The sequence below is a fragment of the Saimiri boliviensis genome, chromosome 17, assembly GCF_048565385.1.
Source record: "Saimiri boliviensis isolate mSaiBol1 chromosome 17, mSaiBol1.pri, whole genome shotgun sequence".
In the NCBI taxonomy this organism is placed as follows: domain Eukaryota; kingdom Metazoa; phylum Chordata; class Mammalia; order Primates; family Cebidae; genus Saimiri; species Saimiri boliviensis.
In genome coordinates this window covers 20649908-20671033 of record NC_133465.1, presented here as the reverse complement: position 1 = coordinate 20671033, position 21126 = coordinate 20649908, and the positions used below count along the sequence as shown (strand labels likewise).

The window sequence follows — 21126 nt, the reverse complement described above, 5'->3', positions numbered from 1 at the left end:
CGAGTGTCTTTTCCCACAGCAGTCAGTCACTCTCGTGCAGTGTCAGTGATTTATTGGTGTTTCGGCTAACCCGGCTACTCTCCATTTCAGCCGTCGAGGTCTAGGGAGCCACTCCATTCCCAGGAGCCCTCAGCCGGCCTCCTTCCTGGTTAGCTCCTCCACTTTGGCCACATAGGCCCTCATGGCGTCCATCCTGGACATCCCTTGGTTCGCGGTCCACGCCTCCCACTTGGCCTTGGCCTTCAGGTCGGACGCGGGAGGGGCGGGGAGGTGGCAGTCGCCCCGGGTGGCCTGCTTGTACCAGCCGTAGAGCAGCAGCTTGTCCTGATCGCTCACGGGGCCCTTCAGCTGCTTGAGGGCGGCGCGCGCCAGCTCGAACTCCACTTGGAACATGGGGTGGGAGGCGGCCGGGCCTTTCCGGGAGAGCCGGTGCTGGAAGCCGGAGGCGGGGAGGCAGAAAGGCCGGCGTCAGGCCTCCATCTCGGGGGCAGGGGACGGGCGGCGCGTGGAAGACACGCGGAGTCTGTGTTTTCTCCACCGGCGACTGCAGGCCCGGGGGCCAGTGTCTGGGTCTCACCACGGTGTTTCTGGGGAGGAGCAGCCGTAAGAACCGCCTCTGGTCCCGACTGCGGCAGTCCCAAGGGGCGGCGCGTCAGCAGCACGCGGAGAGAGTGCGCGTGGGGCGGCGCTGGGCGGGAGGAAGCCGCGCGTGGTGCGGCCGCGCTGGGTGGAGGACGGCCCGGGGGAAGCGCTGGGTGGGGGCAGACAGTGTGCGGGGCGTGCCCGGGGTCACCGGATGAGGGTGAATGCGGGGCCGGGGCTCAAGCCGGATCCGCGGGGACCCGGAGGCGGGGCCGGTGTGGACCGGCCCGGGAGCGACGCGCGGCACCTAACAGCTGGCGGGCGACCTCTGTGTGGAGGCGGCGCTGTAGCTCTGCGCGCGCCTTCTTGAGGACTGCGCGTGCGCAGGAGGCTATGGGCGGGGCCTGAGCGGGGCCGCCGTGGCGCCTGCGCTGCCCATTGTGCCGCGCGTCTCGCGCCGCGCCCGCGTTCTCTGAGAAGAGGGAGAGCCGGCCCCGCGAAGCTGCCGGCGTCGCCGCCATGGACTTAGGTGGGTGCCGCGCTCCCTGCCCCGAGCTGCGTCCCGCCACGCGTTAGCAGGGCGGTGCTCCTTGGCGCGTCTCCTCCCGCTGCGCGCGCCGATGGACCCACGCGGAACGTCCTCCGCGTCGGGGCGGGTCTGGGGTCCCGGGTGGCCTTGGCAGGGGGTCCGGGCCCGGCCGCGGGGAGTCGTGCCGTGGGGTGAGGGTGGGGCGCTCGGGGCCGGCGCACGTGCTGTGGCAGCGCGGCTCCCTCGGCGCCCGGACGGCCGCGCTCCTGTAGGGCGCGTGTCTCGTTTAGTCGGGCTTCGTCTCGGCGGAGCGGGGGAGGACAGTGCGTCTGTCCCGCCGAGGGCTGCGCGACTCTTCACGGAGGCCGCGGGCGTCCGGGTCCCGCGCGGGGCTACCGGGGCGGCTGCGCGCTTCGGTACCGGGGGTGGTCGGGGCCAGTCGGGGCCAGGCCCGGAAGGCGGAGCGGGCGGGAGGGCGTCCGGGGAGCTGGGGCCGCGGCGCCCGGACACTGTCGGCATGAGGACCGGGAGAGCCCGGCCCCGGCCCCAGCTCGCAGGAGCGGAATGGCGGCCCGGCGCCCTGGGCAAAGCGTTTCTGCAACTCCGTGTTCCGGCGCTGAGCGGGAACGGTGTTGTCAAGGTGGTCGTGACGCGGTAGGTCTCGCGTGTGACCCGGCGCGGGGCTGGCGCGGTGAGCGCGGAACCACCCGGTAGCCCTAGCGCTTGGCTCTGGCGCGCGCTGGGCGCCGGCGGGTTTTCCAGCGGTCACTGTCCTGGCACTACTGCTGCAAATGCCGCGGACTGCCTGCGCCTGGAAGGCGCGCGTGGACGGCCAGGCATCAACCCGGCGAAGCTGATAATGCAGTAAAATCAGATTGGCAGCGTCAGGAGGGGCCGTATTTTGGGGTCTGGGAGAGCCTCCTGAGACAGAAAGAACGGCCGTAACTCCAGCGAGATCCCTCTGCGGCCTCGGCCTCAGCCACTGCGAGCTGAGATGGAATTTCCTCCGCACGTGGTTACATGGGAGTGCTCAGCGCTGGGCCTGCGGCTGGCTGCACCCATGCATGGTGGCAAGGGCAACACAGTCCTTCGTTTCCTGGAATCCGTGTTTTATTTCTGCTGGTGTCTGACCTGTAAAATGGGGACTGTGAGCTCTCAGGGGCATGAGAGACTGAGGAAGAAGCAGCATCTCGGTCCTGGGAAAGAGAGAGGACTCAGGAGTGGGGAACAGTGAACAGTGTCTCCATCCTGGGAAAGGGAGAGGATTCAGGAGTCAGGAATAGTGAGCAGTGTCTCCATCCTGGGAAGGGAGAGGATGCAGAAATAAGGAATAGTGAGCAGTGTTTGTACCCTCGTTTAACTTCCTGGGCCAAAGGAAACATACCTGATAAAAACCTATGTCCTTTGTTGTTTCGAACAGTGACAGGATTCTGATCCTGCCAACCATGAGAAGGTTTGGGGAAACCAACATTGACTGAGCCCTGATCAGGCTCTGTAACCTGATTCTTAGTGTAGCTGTATCTCATTTATCCATCACAGCGTCCCCAGGAGATGGGGTTAGGAGATAGTGGTACCAACCCACTACCAGGGGCTTCACTGGTATATATCACATGATCATCAGAGTCATAACAGGAAGTCTGTATTATCCTCACAGCTGCAGAAGGAAGGCTTGGAGAAGCAATCTGAACACGATCACATCCCTTACCCACCCCCCTTTTTTCAGAAGTCGGGGAGTCTCACTATGTTACCTTAGCTAGTTTTAAACTCCTGACCTCAGGGATCCACCTGCCTCAGCCCCCCAAGTAGCCGGGATTACAAGTGCTAGCCACTGCACCTGGACAGAATCACATTACTTTTGAATGGCTGATCTAGGATTCAAACCCATGTCCAATTAAACGTCCCAAGATGCCTTCCATGGTAAGTCTGTGTCAATTATTAGTTTTCTGAAGGAAGGACTTATCTAATGAAGTATTTTCTGTATCTACTCCCTGGTTTCTCCCACAGAGCCAGGGCCTTCAGTAGCTTGTCTTTGACTGGAAAGAGCTGTGGGGTGGACTGTTTCCCTGAAAGGTAGAAGAATGTTTGAAGCCTGTTCCCAAGGCACGATTATGAAGGATGAAGGCAGGACTCGTCTGATTGCTTCTGTGCCCATTACCTGTGGCTGTGTGGTAGCTTCTGTGCCCATTACCCTGTGGCTGTGTGATTGTGGCTGTGCCCATTACCCTGAGGCTGTGTGATTGTGGCTTTGTGATTGCTGCTGTGCCCGTTACCCTGTGGCTGTGTGATTGTGGCTGTGCCCATTACCCTGTGTCTGGATTGCTGCTGTGCCCGTTACCCTGTGGCTGTGTGATTGCTGCTGTGCCCATTACCCTGTGATTGTGTGATTGCTGCTGTGCTGTTACTCGGTGGCTGTGTGATTGCTGCTCTGCCCATTAGCCTGTGGCTGTGTGATTGTGGCTCTCCTCACGATGTGTCATGAGAAACTCAGCTGTCCTGTCCTGTGGTACATGCTCAGTGGTTCCTGTCGTTTGTACTGTCCTCGTGCTCTCTATTTCTAAACCTCTCTCCCCACATCCTCCTCTGGCCCATCCTTTGCTGAAGGGTTTGCCCTCAGCAGTCCAGCTTGTTCTTTTTACTTTTCCTGAGGGATCTCATTCTCTCTTGGTTCCAGTGATCCCTTCTGAGCAGATGCCTCTCAGAGTCACATTTCTCAGCTGACTTCCCCTCTGAACTTCCACCCGGCATTGCAACTGCTGGAGGACATCTGCTCCTTGATAGCCAAAATCCAGAATCACATTTCCCAGCTGGCTTTTCTCCGCAGCTTGCACCGGGCATTTCTACTGCTGGAGGACATCTGTGCCTTGATAGCCAAAATCGAGCTTGTCTCTTCTCAAACCTGTTCTGATTCTCCTCCTTCCCTGTATGTGACGCCACCCAGGGTCCTTCCAGTTCCCAGGCTAGAGAGCTTGGAAGTCATTCTGGATTCCTCGGCTGAGTCCTGCCTCCAGCCCTGCAGTGGCTGTGGTGGCCATCCCTTCTTCTCCCCTTCATGGATTTCTAAAACCCTCGTCATCTCTAACCCTGACAGCCTCCTAACTGCAGTGACCATCTTGAGACATTCGCGCTATACTGTCTTACTTGACTTCTCTGTGCAGGACCCTTGAACATCTGTGAGGAAATGACTATTCTGCACGGAGGCTTCCTGCTGGCTGAGCAGCTGTTCCACCCCAAAGCTCTGGCAGAACTGACCAAGTCTGACTGGGAGCATGTTGGGCGGCCCATCGTGGAGGCCTTGCGGGAGATCTCCTCGGCTGCAGCACATTCCCAGCCCTTTGCCTGGAAGAAGAAAGCTCTGATCATCATCTGGGCCAAGGTTCTGCAGCCCCAGCCTGTGACCTCTTCCGACGCGGACACTCGGTGGCAGGAAGATGTGTTCTTCTCAGTGGGCAACATGATCCCCACCCTCAATCACACCGTCCTCTTTGAGCTGCTCAAGTCCCTAGAAGCTTCTGGACTCTTTATCCAGCTCCTGATGGCCCTGCCCGCCACTGTCTGCTGTGCAGAACTCGAGCGCTTTTTGGAGCACGTGAGCATTGACACGTCCTCCGAGGACGTGGCCTTCTTCCTGGATGTCTGGTGGGAAATGATGAAGCACCGGGGTAATCCGCAGGACCCCCTGCTCTCCCAGTTCAGCTCAATGGCCCATAAGTACTTGCCTGTCTTAGATGAGTTCCCCCGTCCTCCAAAGAGGCTGAGGTCTGAGCCAGACGTTTGCCCCACCATGCCCCTGTTGGCCATGCTGCTCCGCGGGCTGATGCAGATCCAGAGTCAGATCCTGGGCCTAGGGAGGAAGTGCTGTGCACTGGCCAACCTGGCCGACATGCTGAGCGTGTTTGCACTGACCGAGGACGACCCCCAGGAGGTGTCTGCAACCGTGTATCTGGACAAACTGGCCACGGTGATCTCTGTGTGGAACTCAGACACCCAGAACCCATACCACCAACAGGCACTGGCAGAGAAGGTGAAGGAGGCAGAACGGGATGTCAGCCTGACCTCACTGGCCAAACTCCCCAGCGAGACGATTTTCGCGGGCCTGGAATTGATGCGCGCCCTGCTGGGGGAGTGGGGGGAGGAGCTGCAAGCCATGCTCTGCAGCAGCCAGGGCACAAGCTATGACAGCTACCGGCTGTGCGACAGTCTGACTTCCTTCAGCCAGAACCTGGCACTCTACCTGAACTGTGCCAACCTGCCCGAGGAGGAGAGGCAGGTGGCCTCTGAGCTGGCAGAGTGTGTCAGGGACTTCCTGAGCAAAACCAGCAGGGTGCTGAAGAACAGGGGCTCCCAGGACATCACGGCTTCCATTGCCATGGCCATCATCCAGCAGAAGATGGACCGTCACATGGAAATGTGCTACATTTTTGCGTCTGAGAAGAAGTGGGCTTTCTCAGACGAGTGGGTAGCCTGCCTGCTGACTAACAGGGCTCTCTTCAGGGAGCCAGACTTGGTGTTGAGCCTGCTGGAAACAGTGCTAGATGCCAGCACCACTGACAGAGCCATCCCCAAGCCTCAGATCCGGCAAGTGCTCCACTCGGTACTGGAATGTTATGCAGACCTCTCCCTACCAGACAAAAACAAAGTCCTTGCAGGCGTCCTGCACTCCTGGGGGAAAAAGGGCCTGTCTGAAAAGTTGCCGGCCTACGTGGAGAGTTTTCCAGAAGACCTCAATACGACCTTAAACCAGCTCACTCAGAGTGCCTCCGAGCAGGGCTTGACAAAAGCTGTGGCCTCCGTGGCCCGCCTGATGATAGTGCACCCAGAAGCCACGGTGAAGAAAATCTGCAGCCTGGCTGTGGTCAATATCGGCACCCACAAGTTCCTGGCCCAGATTCTCACTGCCTTCCCTGCCCTTCGGTTTGTGGAAGAGCAGGGTCGGAATTCATCTACCACTTTCATGGTGTCGTGCCTCAAAGAAACTGTCTGGGCGAAGTTCTCTACACCCAAGGAGGAAAAGCAATTTTTGGAGCTCCTGAACTGCCTGATGAATCCCGCGAAGCCCCAGGGCATTCCAGTGGCTGCTCTGCTTGAGCCAGATGAGGTGCTGAAAGAATTTGTCCTGTCATTCTTGATGTTAGATGTTGAAGAGGTGGACCTCAGTCTGAAGATCTTCCTCCAGACTCTAGAAGCAAATGCATGCCTGGAGGAATACTGGCTCCAGGCCTGCTCCCCATTCCCACTCCTCTTCAGCTTGTGCCAGCTCCTGGACAGCTTCAGCAAGTACTGGCAGCTCCCCAAGGAGAAGCGGCATTTGTCTTTGGAGAGGAAGGATCTGGCGGCCCATATCCTGGAGCTCCTGTGTGAGATCGTATTAGCCAATGCCGAGACCTTCTCCCCGGACGCCTGGATCAAGTCCCTGTCCTGGCTCCACCGCAAGTTAGAGCAGCTCGACTGGACTGTGGGCCTGAGACTGAAGACCTTCTTTGAGGGACACTTCAAGTGTGAGGTGCCAGCCACACTTTTTGAGATCTGTAAGCTTTCTGAGGATGAGTGGACCTCCCAGGCCCACCCGGGGTATGGGCCAGGCACTGGGCTCCTAGCCTGGATGGAGTGCTGCTGCATCTCCAGCAGCCTCTCAGAGAGGATGCTGTCTCTCTTGGTGGTGGATGTGGGTAGTCCTGAGGAGGTCAGGTTGTTCAGCAAAGGCTTTTTGGTGGCCCTTGTGCAAGTCATGCCTTGGTGCAGCCCTCAGGAGTGGCAGCACCTTCACCATTTGACCAGGAGGCTGCTGGAGAAACAGCTGCTGCATGTCCCGTATAGCCTGGAGTATATTCAGTTTGTTCCTCTGCTGAATCTGAAGCCCTTTGCCCAGGAGCTCCAGCTCTCCGTACTCTTCCTGAGGACTTTCCAGTTTCTCTGTAGTCAGAGTTGTCAAAATTGGCTTCCTCTGGAAGGCTGGAACCATGTGGTCAGACTCCTGTGTGGCAGTCTGACCAGCCTCCTGGACTCAGTCAGGTTGATACAGTCAGTTGGCCCGTGGACGCAGGGACAAGAGCAGGACCTGACCCAGGAAGCCCTGTTTGTCTATACCCAAGTGTTCTGTCATGCTCTGCACATCATGGCCATGCTCCACCAAGAGGTCTGTGAGCCACTGTATGTTTTAGCCTTGGAAACTCTCACCTGCTATGAGACTCTTAGCAAGGCCAACCCATCTGTCACCTCCCTGCTCCAGAAGGTGAACGAGCAGCGCTTCCTGAAGTCCATTGCTGAGAACATCAGCCCCGAGGGGCGGCGCCAGACACTGCTGCAGAAGATCAGCAGCTTCTGACCTTGGCCTGTAGCAGAAAAGCTGGGGCTAAACATGACGTGTCCGTAGGGGCCAGACCCATGCAGCATGGGCTTTACAGCTGCGTGAAACTATCCACAGGAAATCATGGCAATAATGGTGTAAAGAAAATAGTTTCTTAGGTATTTATAATGTACAAACTATAATAAACATTCCCTTTTGCATCTCACTTTAAGTCTGCCACAGCAATAGCCCAGGATTGATTATGTATGCTCTGAAATTGAGTTTAGTGTCTTCAAGATTGAATTCAGCCCAGAGGGACATGTTCATAACTGGACTTTGGACTTTTTTTTTTTTTTTTTTTTTTTTTGAGACAAGAGTGTTGCTCTGTTGCCAGGTGCCAGGCTGGAGTGCAATGGCGCGATCTCAGCTCACTGCAACCTCCGCCTCCTGGGTTCAAGCAATTCTTCTGCCTCAGCCTCCCAAGTAGCTGGGACTACAGGCGTGCGCCACCATGACCAGCTAATTTTTGTCTTTTTTTTTTTTTTTTTTGAGACGGAGTTTCGCTCTTGTTACCCAGGCTGGAGTGCAATGGCGCGATCTCGGCTCACCACAACCTCCGCCTCCTGAATTCAGGCAATTCTCCTGCCTCAGCCTCCTGAGTAGCTGGGATTACAGGCACGCGCCACCATGCCCAGCTAATTTTTTGTATTTTTAGTAGAGACAGGGTTTCACCATGTTGACCAGGATGGTCTCGATCTCTTGACCTCGTGATCCACCCGCCTCGGCCTCCCAAAGTGCTGGGATTACAGGCTTGAGCCACCACGTCTGGCCAATTTTTGTATTTTTTTAGTAGAGATGGGGTTTCACTATGTTGGCCAGGATGGTCTCAATCTCTTGACCTTGTGATCTGCCCGCCTCGGCCTCCCAAAGTGTGAGCCACCACGCCCAGCCATAACTGGACTTTTCCATCCTAGATTTTGGCAAATAAGCCCAAAGTTAAAACTGTCTGAGTTGAAAAAACATGACAGGGTATGTGCAACCCCCTTCAAGAGTTACTTTGTATTTTAATGTTTTTTTCATGAGGTATCTTGGAAAGGACAGCAGCTTGGAAAAGAATCTACTCCAGCCCTGGTTCTGCCTCTGGCCATGAGATTGCTGTGCCTGAGAAGCCTGCACAATTCTAAAATGAGAGGATTGGAGGACCAACATAAATTGAGTGGCAAGGGGCTAGATTAATGACCTCAGGAAAATAGGTCCCCTCTGAATTGAGGACTGCTTACAGTCTTTGTTGCCCAGGCTGGTCTTGAACCTGTGGACTCAAGTGATCCTCCTGCCTCAGCCTCCTGAGTAGCTGGGGCAATAAGAGGCAGGATGATCACTTGAGACCAGCCCAGACAACATATGGAGGCCCTATCTCTACAAAAAAAATGCAAAAACTAGCTGGATGTGGTGACACACACCTGTAGTCCTAGCTATTCAGGAGGCTAAGGCAGCAGGAGCACTTAATCCTGGGAGGTTGAGGCTGCAGTGAACTGAGATCACACCACTGCACTCCAGCCTGGGTGACAAAGTGAGACCTCATCTCAAAAAAAAAAAAAAAAAAATATATATATATATATATATATATATATACACACACACACACACAGAGAGAGAGAGAGAGAGAGAGAGAGAGGGCTAGACACGGTGGTGGCTCACACCTGTAATAATCCCCGTGTTTTCAGCGGCTCCGTTGAGGCCAGGAGTTTGAGACCAGCCTGGGCAACAGAGATATCTGTCCCTACATAAAGAGAAAATGAGTTTAAGGTGTCTCGGGTATTAGGAAACTATGAGAATGGGCTGGGGACATGTTTATTTTGAGATGAGGAGGGGAAAGATTATGTCCCAACACTATCTCCATCCACACAACTTCCTTCAAAATGGGGCATTACTCAGGTTCTCTCCCCCAACTAAAGCAGGCTTGGCTCTCTGACCGGTAATCAGGCTTTGACTCTCCCAGTTCCTAACAGGGTTCAATTAGGAACAGAAGAAAGGGCCTCCAGTTTCATGTGACCACTACACTTGAACTCTGGGAACCACAGCATAGGTTTGAGTGACGTGTGAGCTGGACCTCTCTGGAGGCTGAAAGCATTCACACGTGCCAAACCCCTCTGCTAGTTAACATGGACATCAACATGGAACTATAGCACACAGCAGCCAGTTGGTGGTGGGTTGGCGGCTGGGAGGGGGCGTGACAGGATGATTCTTAAAGGAAACTGATACTGATGTACTTCACAAATGAGAGTAAGTTGGGAATGTTAGTGCAATTTAATCACCAGAAGGGTGACTTTCAAAGATACACTGATAGTTTAAAAAAGACAGTTAAAAAAATTAATAGCACTTTGTTTTTTAAATGGCACCCATTAAAGACTAAACAGTCAAAATGAGACGGATCATTCAGTTCTTTACAAGTTCACAGACAATGAATTAAAAGGCACTTTAAAAATTCACGTTTTAAACTACACTTGAGCACAGTCTCAAACTCATCGTAGTCGATAGGGGATGATTAGTGTTGGCACCAGAAAATCCCGTTTGCAGAAGGAGGTGCAGGTGTCGGTCCACAGGATGGCCTCTGGCCAGGCTGGCTGTCCCCTTGCTCTGCAGCCTTCTGTGGCTAAATGGCAGGACACACACAGAAATGGGCTCTGCACCCCAAGCTCTGGCTCATCAGGAGGCTAAGTACTTTGCAGTCTAGATGAGACGTTTCGTGGTTTGGAGTACAGAAGTTGGTTTCCACATCACATGGAAAGGACAGTGTCATGGAGTGGGGTTACCCAGTAAATGGCTACCAAAGCCATCATTTCACATTGCCCCTGTAGTTTTTACAAGCGCGTCCTCTGCATGTGGATATGGGGAAAGCTGGGCACGAAGGGACATGTTAAAAAGAATGGTGTTTGTGACTGCCGGCAGTAAGCTCACAAGGTTGACACTGGTCTTACTAAGTCAGCCTGCAAAGGTTGTGCTGACTTGGCCACACTACCTACTCAGGTTCCCATCCCTGCCTCTGGCCTGCCTAACCCCAGCCCCACCAGTGAGACTTCTGATTGGAAGTCAGTAGATGTGAGAATTCAACGTTGACCCATGGATGAGAGGATGAGGCAAAGAACCAATCAATGGGTTATCTAGTAAACAAAAACTACCTACCCACAATGATTTTCCCAGGCCAGTGTCACAAGAAGTCACCACTTGCTTCTGCTGGCCCAGAACCATGGGTACTGCCCTGAGTGGTTGGAAAGGTGGGTAGCCGCAGATATAGGGACAGGCCCATGCCCAGACACTTATCACCCTGGTCTACCGAGCACACCCCATGCTTCCACCTCCCAGAGCTCTAGAGATAAGACCCAAAGAAGGATCCTTGGGCTTGCATGAAAGCCACCTTGCTGCCCAGGGAGGTCTGTACACCCAATAGGTGTTACTACAAAAGTGCTTTTGCAAATGGGACAGGTTAGAAGGAGGTAATGTGAATATTCTTTAGAAAAACTCAAATCCATCTGCTTATCAATACCCAAAAGTCTGAGGCCATCCAGGGCACAGTTTGGTCCACGGAATACTGAGCGGAGGAGGCAGCTGGTGTGAGGCTGCACCCTTACTGCCCGACTCTAGGGAGTGCTTAACCATCCTTTTTGGCTTGGGGATTGTCAAAGAGCCGGAGTGCCTTCCTGCACAGCAGAGAGAACCAGTAGATCTGAGGGGCGATGAGGAAGGCATTGGCCACGTTGCAGAAGAAGGGAATGCGGAAGGGCACTTGCAGCAGGCTTAGTCCCTGCTGGTGGCCGTAGGACCAGTACATGAAGGGGAAGAGAAGGATCCGGCAGCAAAGGAAGGTGGCCAGTGTGAGGACTCCGTTCACCTTGTACAGAAGGGTGTGCTGCTGCTTTAGCTGCAGAAGAGGAAGGACAAAGGGAAGGTCCCCAAGAGGCTGGGTGTCAGGGATTGACTGCACCAAGTCCCATGGCAGAAAAGCTGTGCAGGTGCAGCTGCTCACCCAGACGGGCTGCCAGACTCCCTGATGCGTGTCTAGTTTTCTGACATTTGTCAAAGACATTATTGAACACTATCATATTGATACATGCATATAACCTCATTTTTCCTGGTAGTGATGTTGAATTTCACCTAGGCCACCCAGCTGACGGGAACAGTGGATTAGAGGAAAGTATGTGACCAGGGAAAAAGTAGAATGAACTGGATCAAACTCAGATCAAACCTACAATTTCATCCCACTGACTCAGAGGACCAGCTGACTTTGAAGTCTACGGAAGGATCTCCTACCCGACTCTTCTAGCAGCAGGGATTTCTCCACACCCCACCATCTCCCAAGGAAAAGCGGGATCCACTCCCTCCCTCCTGCATGCGCGGTTCCTGCCACTGCGTTCATACGTGCCTGAATCAGAACTCTGCCCAGCGACACAAATGGTGTGCTCAGTTCTGCCGTGAAGATGCAGCCCACAAAGAAGTCCCCCAGGTCCCCCCGGAGCCTCTGCAGATGAAACAACGAGAAGGGGAGTAAGTGGAGGTTAAGAAACCACCAGAAGGAAAGTTCCCACTGGGGCGACTGAAAAGGGTACCATGAAGGGAAGTGCTCATAGGCAAGCGTAGACCCCGTTATTATCCGCTGCTTCCACAGCAATAGCACTTTGATGGCCCAAGCTGGAGGATCCAGAGGCAAATTCAGACGGGCTGACTGCACCTACGGCGAACTCTGAATCTTGATGGCAGCCAGAAGGAACTCTGCAGCCTACTTCTGTGGATCTAACTTAGTCAGTCATGCCAAGGCACTCAGCCTGTTCGGTTCAACAGAGTATGTGCTGGGCCCTGTGCTAGATGTTAAGGTCTGAAAGCACCCTAGAGGTTCTGGTTCCTAGGTGGTAGGTCCCAGACGCTTCTGAAAGAATGAAATGCTTGCTACCCTTTTTCTTTTTTTGAGACGGAGTCTTGCTCTTGCTGCCCAGGCTGGAGTGCAAAGGCACGATCTCAGCTCACTGCCACCTCCGCCTCCTAGGTTCAAACTATTCTCCAGCCTTAGCCTCCCAAGTAGCTGGGACTACAGTTGTACACCACCATGCCTGGCTAATTTTTGTATTTTTAGTAGAGATGGGGTTTCTCCACGTTGGCCAGGCTGGTCTTGGACTTCTGACTGGGATTAGAAGCCTAAGCCACCTTGCCTGACCTCCTTTTTCAAGAAAGCAGTAAGCATAGTAAAATACCAGCTCTGCCACTTAGTACCACTTAGTGAGATAATAAGAAAACTCTTAAGAGCCCCAGTTTCTTCATCTACAGTAACAGGCTAAAAGTTTCTAATATTTAGCAAGCTTTGAACTTTTAAATCACATGCCTGGCTGGGTGTGGTGGCTCACGCCTGTAATCCCAGCACTCTGGGAGACTGAGTTGGGTGGATCACCTGAGGTTAGGAGTTCAAAACCAACCTGACCAATATAGTGAAACCCCATCACTACTAAAAATAAAAAAATTAGCCGGGCATGGTGGTGTGTGCCTGTAGTCCCAGCTACTCAGGAGGCTGAGATAGGAGAATCACTTGAACCCTGGAGGCGGAGGTTGTAGTGAGCTGAGATCTTGCCACTGCACTCCAGCCTGGGCAACAGAGTGAAACTGTCTCAAAATAAATAAATAATTAAAAAAACCAAAAAACAAAAAACATGTCTTCCCTGAGCAGGCATTCAAGAACTAGGGGTTTCCCATTAGCATTCCCATTTCTTTTCCTTTTTGGGTGTGTTTTTATGGAGAAGTGGATCTGGGGAGAAATTAGGAAGCTGTTTGCTTTGAGAGTCTGTGTTTTTGTGACGTCAGAAAAATGCAGACAGCGCTCTCTGGCATGTTATGTTGTTTTGTATTATATTTGTATTTTATGTTATTTTTATCTTATACTGAACTAAGGATAGAGCCTCTGACAAATGCTAAGGAATCTCAAAGAGCGACGTGTTTGTTAAAAAGAATGTTGGGGCCAGGCTTGGTGGCTCATGCCTGTAATCCCAGCACTTTGGGAGGCCTAGACAGGAGAATCACTTTAGCTCAAGAGTTTGAGATCAGCCTGGGCAACATGGAGAAACCCTTACAAAAAATACAGGAATTAGCTTGTTGTGGTGGCATATGCCTGTGCTCCCAGCTATCTGGGAGGCAGAGGTAGGAGGATCACTTGAGGCCACTAGTTCGAGGCTACAGTGAGCTGTGATCACATTGCTGCACTCTAGCCTGGGTGACAGAGTGAAACCTTGTCTCAAAAAAGAAAAAAAAGTATGTTGACGTTGGTAAAGAGAATCACAAATGTTTCAGATGCGATGGTGTTCCTCCACTTTTCCCCTGGAGGAGGTGGCTGCTGGAGCAGCAGGCACAAGAATGGCTGCCCATGAGCAGGAAACAAATGAGGGGCAGCCCTGAGTCCTAAGGACAGTCAACACGTCCAGCTCAGGTCAGGCGCAGTGGCTAATGCCTGTAATCCCAGCACTGTGGGAGGCCAAGGCGAGTGGATCACCTGAGGTCAGGAGTTTGAGACCAGCCTGGCCAATACATGGCGAAACCCCGTCTCTACTAAAAATAGAAAAAATTAGCCACGCATGGTGGTGGGTGCCTGTAATCCCAGCTACTCAGCAGGCTAAGGCAGGAGAATCAGGTAAACCCAGGAGGCAGAGGTTGCAGTGAGCTGAGATCACCCCATTGCACTCCAGCCTGGGCAGCAGAGCAAGACTTCATCTCAAAAAAAAAAAAAAAAAAAAAAAAAAAGACACCCAGACACGCAGCTCAACAGAAGAAAAGGCGTGACCGAGGCTGCGGGTCTGCTGTCCCGGAAGGCCGTACCTGCGCCACTGGTACAAGGACAAAGAGGATGACTGCGTGATGTGTGATCATGAGGCGGTTTCGACTGAGGAAGCTTCGAAGCGTGAGGGAGTGTGCACGGTTCTGGTCTCTGGCTCGGTACCAGTCACAGAGGTACATGGCATAGCAGTCATAGATCATGTATGGAATCAGAAACCACACATATTCCCGGGCAAGCCAGTGCCTGAAAGAAAGCATACGCACGGTCTGTGAGACGACTGGATATCCATCGTGAAGGCTCAGAGCCAAACTCGGTGCTTGATCAGCTCTTCTTACTCCACATACTTCACAATAAAGATGTTGAAAGTGATAAACACAGGAGTAGACAGACAACTTTCTCTAAGTTCCAGGGCCAGTGCATGAGTGTCAAAGGAAAAAGCAGGCATCACTTAGCCCAGCCTGTTTTAAGCAGCTTGCTGCCACTATTTGCCTGACTTAGTTACTAATTTATAATAGATATTCTGGCATTTTGTGATACATACTGACTTTGATTAGATACATATGCAAATGATTCAACAGCCCCACCAAGAAATTGATTTGGAAAGTGTCCCAAATTGCAAATCCAATATTTCCAGTTTAACTCCTCAGTTGCTCAACAGTTAGAAGTTTACTAACTTAAATCCTGAACCTGTGAGTCTTCTCTTGCATCTGCTTGCAACCCCACTCTAGGGAGTTTCTGGGAGGCAACCCTGGCCACTTTCTTTACAATTCTAGAGCTGGCCGGGCGTGGTGGCTCACGCCTGTAATCCCAACAATTTGGGAGGCCAAGGCGGGTGGATCACCTGAGTTCAGGAGTTCCAGACCAGCCTGGCAACATGGTGAAACCATGGCTCTACTAAAAATACAAAAATCATGCCTGTAATCCCAGCTACTCGGAGGCTGAGGCAAGAGAATTGCTTGAACCTGGGAGGTGGAGATTGCACTCCAGCCTGAGTGACAGAGCAAGACTCCATCTTGATTAAAAAATAATAATAAGGGTAGGGGAATGTCCTTTTAAATGTAAAAAGTACTATACAGGCTCAGTGCGGGGCTCACACCTACAATCCCTGCACTTTGAGAAGCCAAGTTGGGAGACTAGCTTGAGCCCAGGACTTCCAGACCAGCCTGGGTAACAGCAAGACCCTGTCTAAAAACCACAAAGTACTATCTGAATTAAGTACTGAAACTGAGAAAACTGCCTGGAGCTGTGACTTGGCCATTTTAGGGGTCTGAACCCCCTTAAGAATCTGACTAAGTCGGCCGGGCGCGGTGGCTCAAGCCTGTAATCCCAGCACTTTGGGAGGCCGAGGCGGGTGGATCACGAGGTCGAGAGATCGAGACCATCCCGGTCAACATGGTGAAACCCCGTCTCTACTAAAAATACTAAAAATTAGCTGGGCATGGTGGTGCGTGCCTGTAATCCCAGCTACTCAGGAGGCTGAGGCAGGAGAATTGCTTGAACCCAGGAGGCGGAGGTTGCGGTGAGCCGAGATCGCGCCATTGCACTCCAGCCTGGGTAACAAGAGCGAAACTCCGTCTCAAAAAAAAAAAAAAAAAAGAATCTGACTAAATCATTGACCCCATACCAGAGTCTGCCTATAATTTGGGGGGATTTACAGATAACACCTCCTTTGTCACCACACTCTATATGAAGGTACAAAATAAGAAGGCATATAATACAAAAATACTTAGTGTATAGTATATGAACCCAGAAAGGCTGTTTTTGGCCAGGCGCAGGGGCTCACACCTATAATTCCAACACTTTGGAAGCCACAGGCAGGAGGATCATTGGAGGCCAAGAGTTCAAGACCAGCCTGGGCAACATAGGGAGACCCCTGTCTCTACCAAAACAAAGTTAGCCAGGCGTGGTAGTATGTGCCTGTAGTCCGACCTATTTGGGAGCTGAGGAAGAAGGATGGCTTGAACCCAGGAATTCAAGACTACAATAAGCTATGATCACGCCACTGCACCCCTGCCTGGGCGACAGAGAGAGACCCTGTCTCTGCAGGAAAAAAAAAATAATTTAAAATGTGCTGGGTGTGGTGGCTTATGCCTGTAATCCCAGCACTTTGAGAGGGTGAGGCAGAAAAATGACCTGAGCCCAGGAGTTCAAGACCAGCCTGGGCAACATAGTGAGACCCTGTATTTTTTTTTTTTTTTTTTTTTGAGACGGAGTTTTGCTCTTGTTACCCAGGCTGGAGTGCAATGGCGTGATCTCCGCTCACCGCAACCTCTGCCTCCTGGGTTCAGGCAATTCTCCTGCCTCAGCCCCCTGCGTAGCTGGGATTACAGGAACGCGCCACCATGCCCAGCTATTTTTTTTTTATTTTTAGTAGAGACGGGGTTTCACCATGTTGACCAGGATGGTCTCGATCTCTTGACCTCGTGATCCACCCGCCTCGGCCTCCAAAAGTGCTGGGATTACAGGCGTGAGCCACCACTCCCGGCCCGACCCTGTCTTTAAAAAAAAAAAAAAAGAAGAAATATTGAACCCAGCTAAGCAAATATTAGCGTTTGGTGTATACAAATCAGGGTCACTTGGTCTATGTCAGCATCTACCATTCATTACCAATAGCCAGTTTTGTTTTTAAAAAGACAGAAGAAAAGCACAAAAATCATGACAGCAGGATCAATCCCAAGTGAGACTGCAGGATAGAGTGAGAGAGATGCCCCTGCTCAGGTCCCTGGCAGCTGGGTCTCAACAGGTGAGGAGGAGGACAGGGCAGAGCTCCACAGGAGAGGAGGGTCTGGAAAGGCCGATCAACTTTCCTGCACATCCAACTGTGGTTCTTCAACTTGGGAGAAAGTGCATGTAATTCTAGCAAGGCAGGTGGGGGAAAAGGCTTAAAGTAAAATAATAAAAGCACCACTTCGCCCAGGTCTAAATACTCTGCAAAGTAGACACTCTGGTCTTAATGTATGATTTGTTTCATGGAACTGCAGACAGATGCACATTTCCTGACCTGCCTCTGGACTGAGCTCTCATAGACACACAAGTCGGCGTTGGGAAAGCACTGGAAACCTCTCAGTCACCTTTTAGCGAATCTAAAGGGGAACCAAGAGCAGCGTTTGCGTGGACAGGGGCGGCGCGTTTGTTGCTTTCCACGCCGGGCTCTGTTAACCACACTGGACGTATATTGTTCAGTGATGCTCCAGAGTGGGCAGCCGGTGACACCAGCTAAAGGAAACCAGCAGCCACCCGCCCGGCTCTTAATATTTCCACGCTCATCTGCCTCACGAAGGACCTGGGTCCGTGGCCACACTGTCGGCTCGAACCACCTGAAATCAGACTCCGACTCTGTCGTCCTTTCTCATTTCCGCGGACTTTCTGCTAAGCTGGGGATGCTCAGAGACTCCAAGAGGAAGAGGAGCTCATGGCGGTGCCCGCTTTTCCCACAGTCAGCTAGAATCTAAGAGCCTGTGCTGAGAGAAGCCGGCGCCTGCTGCGAGCCACGGAATGTGCGTGTTTCCAACACGCTCCTCCGGCCTGGCTGTTACCTGCCGGCGACCACGTCGTTGCAGGAGCGAATGATGACGATCCCGGAGCCTGTGGCCAGCACCGCCTGCACCGAGGACACCAGCCTAGCGCGGGCGGGGAGGAAAACGGAGAGAATGCGCTCGGTCCAGTCCCGAGGACCGCGGAGCCCGAATCTCCCATCCGGCCCGCCCCAGCTGCGAGCGGACCCGGGAGCGGGCTCTGGAGACTCCCCCGCGCTCCCCGCTCCCTCCAGGTCCGGACGCGGAGGGTCTCCGGGAAGCTAGGGCCGCCGCGACCCCGAGGGGCCCCCAGGCTTCCTGCCTCCCGTTTTCCGCCCTGGGCCCAGCGCAGCCGGTGGGTGAGAAGGGCGGAGGCAGCGCTGGCCTCGGCCCGGGTACCTGGTGCTGATCATCACGCGGTCCGTGCCAGTCCATTCGGGCCGCCAGCGGCGTAGCGCCCATGAGCAGAGCGCGAAGAGGCCCGGGAAGAAGAGCGTGCCTCCGGCCAGCGTCGGCAGCATGAGGGCTGCGGGTCCGGCCGCCTCGCTGGCGCCGCGCGGCGTGGCTGGGCTGGGCTGGGCGCGCCCCGGCCCGGCCGCGCGCTTTCTACCCGCCGCCCTCGCCCCGGAGCTGGCCCCGATCCCGCGGCAGCGCGGCTCTGCGCGTGACCAAGCCCCGCGGCCGCGATGGGACGGGGCGGGGTCTCCCGGCGTCCCCGGCAGGCGGGCGGGCGGGGGCGGAGGCTCTCGCCTGGGCCGCGGCGCGCGCGATTCTGAGTCCACCGACGCCGCCTCCCGGACCCATGGGGCCGAGCGCAGGCGGGAAGGGCCGGGCTCCCCGGGCTTCTGTTCCGTCACCCGCGCCGCGCCCGCCCCCCAGACCTGCTCTGCTACCGGCCCCAGGTGGGCTGGCGGGTCGCGGGGCCGAGAAACTCAGGTAGGGACCCGCAGGGTGGGCGAGCCCGCGGCCGCGGCATCTCCCTCCGGCGAAGGAAGGAAGGAGGGAGGGCGGCCTCGTCCACCAAGCCTGGTGCTTCCCAATGGGAGTCAGGAGGTGGCCTCACGCCCGCTGCTGCGGCTGCTCCAGGGAGGACGCTCAGAAAGCGTGAGATGCGCCCCGCTACGGCATCCAGCAGCCCCTCTCCCTCTGCCCCAGGAGTGGACTGTGGAGGCCGCAGGCTTTCTGGGGAGCTGCCTCTTGGCTTTGGATCTGTCCGGAGATATCATCCAGAGGGTTAGTGACTGTTTTGTTGTTCACAATGTGCCATTATTTACAAGCAGTGGCTCAGGCCTGTCATCTCAGCGCCTTGGAGGCGGATCACCTGAGGTCAGGAGTTCGAGACCATCCTGGCCAACATGCCGAAATCCTGTCTCTACTAAAAATACAAAAATTAGTTGGGTGTGGTGGCGGGTGCCTGTAATCCCACCTACTCAGGAGGCTGAGGCAGGAGAATCGCTTGAACCCAGGAGGCAAAGGTTGCAGTGAGCCGAGATCGCACTGCTGCACTCCAGCCTGGGCGACAGAGCAGGACTCTTGTCTCAAAAAAAAAAAAAAAAAAAAAAAAAGTTATCGGGACAGCCGTACTAAACAGGAATGAATTGGAATATATTTCATTTGCGCTAAGGGCCAATCACCTGGATGAGGACAGTAATTTCAGTATCACTGGATTCTCTCCTTTAGGAACCTGCAGCTTTGTTTTGCTTCCTAAACTAACAAATGTAGGGGGTGGGAAATACAGTTCATTTATGTTACTACAAATGCAGGGGTCTCTTCAGAGCACCATCATGCAAAATGCTGACCAGAATCCCATGTGAGGTCTTCAGAATAGCCGGGCTCGGCTCTCTGGGCCTTGATTTGCTGGCTTGTGAAATGAGAGGGAGACTGGATTACTAGCCCTTTAAAGCTCTTCCAGCTTGAGATTATTATGATTCCATGACTTCTGTAAAGTGGCAGATGATTTCTTTTCAGTTAAATGACTTTAACACGGCAGTTACTGATGTAGGAACTGCTATAGTGAGCACAGCTTTTGGTTTTTTCAATTTGTATTCATTTATTATGGAGTCTGAAAATGGTTCTCAGGCTTAAAAGATAATTTTCCTTTTAAGGAAAGGAAGTATTAGTTATTTGATTGTGACCTTTTGGAATGAATGTAGCTGCCAACATCTTCCTATGTGTTGTTTAAAAAAGGGACCCGGCCAGGTGCGGTGGCTCACGCCTGTAATCCCAGCACTTTGGGAGGCCGAGGCGGGTGGATCACGAGGTCAAGAGATCAAGACCATCCTGGTCAACATGGTGAAACACCGTCTCTACTAAAAATACAAAAAATTAGCTGGGCATGGTGGCGCGTTCCTGTAATCCCAGCTACTCAGGAGGCTGAGGCAGGAGAATTGCCTGAACCCAGGAGGCGGAGGTTGCGGTGAGCCGAGATCGCGCCATTGCGCTCCAGCCTGGGTAACAAGAGCGAAACTCTGTCTCAAAAAAAAAAAAAAAGAAAGAAAGAAAGAAAAGGGACTCAGCCAACATCCAAGTAGCAGACAGCCTAAAGAAAAGCCTGGAATTTCTACTCTAGCTCCCATATTCACTCCTAACATACTTCGTGAAATGAGAAAGCCACTTCAGTTTGGTACCAAGGTCTCTGACAAATGCAGAGCTCTCTGTATTTTCACATTTGCTGGTGGACAAAATCAGCTATCTGTGAACTCCCCATTCTCCCCAGGAAAACAACTCTGTGTATTCCACTTTGTCTCCTATGCATTATCACAGTCACCTCCAGCACCAGCGTTTCCAGAGAGTGACAAGTGATTACGAATCCTCCCTGCCCTCCCTCCTTAAAGGGACCAGCCACTTGGCAGTGGGTATGCTGCACTTTTAAGTGGTGGGAATCAATCTACCCTACACAAGAAGCTGTTTGTACAGCTCGTAAGGCATCTTTATGAATTGAAGACAAAACAGCAGATGTTTCATGTATAGAAAATAGCAAGTGAAATGAGTTTCAACACCATGCTGAGTGAAATCACCAGAATGTTTAGGTTGAATCAACATAAAGCTAACAAGCATAAACATGAACCTTCGCTTCTCAAGTGGTCAAACCTCTGTGGGCAAACGATAAAGCCAAGTAAAAAACAACGAGCCTGGTTTACACAAACTTCTGCTCATCCTTCAAGTCTTGAATCAGCTCTTTCCTTCTCTAAGAAGGCTTCTATGTCTCTTCCAGTAATGATTTAGAAAAATTTGTTTTCTAAATCTGCCTTTGCATTTTGAGTAATGAGTCTGCTGGGGTTTTTTTATTTGTATGTATGTTTCTCCACCAGACTGTTAGGTCTTTGAAACATGGACTGTGTCTTTTCATTTTGTATCCCAAGTTAGCCCTGGCACATTCTTTTTTTTTTTATATGGAGCTTTGCTCTGT

The 21126-nt window shown here is 53.0% G+C and overlaps 2 protein-coding genes across 4 annotated transcripts; one reads left to right on the top strand and one right to left on the bottom strand.

Annotated features, from left to right (window-relative positions):
* The first annotated feature begins 900 nt into the window (after positions 1 to 900).
* On the top strand, positions 901 to 9820 carry GEMIN4 (gem nuclear organelle associated protein 4). 3 transcript variants are annotated; one of them, XM_074388328.1, is made up of 3 exons: positions 901 to 1111; positions 3116 to 3181; positions 3783 to 9820. In XM_074388328.1, the coding sequence occupies exon 3, from the start codon at positions 4290 to 4292 to the stop codon at positions 7431 to 7433; it is 3144 nt and encodes a 1047-aa protein (XP_074244429.1). In that variant the 5' UTR covers positions 901 to 1111; positions 3116 to 3181; positions 3783 to 4289; the 3' UTR covers positions 7434 to 9820. The 3 variants fall into 3 exon arrangements, with proteins under 3 accessions (XP_074244429.1, XP_039332470.1, XP_003929375.1); XM_039476536.2 differs by having other exon boundaries at positions 3116 to 9820; XM_003929326.4 differs by lacking the exon at positions 3116 to 3181 and having other exon boundaries at positions 902 to 1111; positions 4267 to 9820.
* TLCD3A (TLC domain containing 3A) lies at positions 9818 to 18449 on the bottom strand. The gene is made up of 5 exons (XM_010340037.3): positions 18117 to 18449; positions 17739 to 17822; positions 14244 to 14445; positions 11815 to 11910; positions 9818 to 11313 (listed from the first exon to the last, which is right to left on the bottom strand). Exons 1-5 carry the CDS (start codon positions 18236 to 18238, stop codon positions 11044 to 11046), a joined length of 774 nt encoding a protein of 257 aa, XP_010338339.2. The 5' UTR covers positions 18239 to 18449; the 3' UTR covers positions 9818 to 11043.
* Positions 18450 to 21126: the final 2677 nt, after the last annotated feature.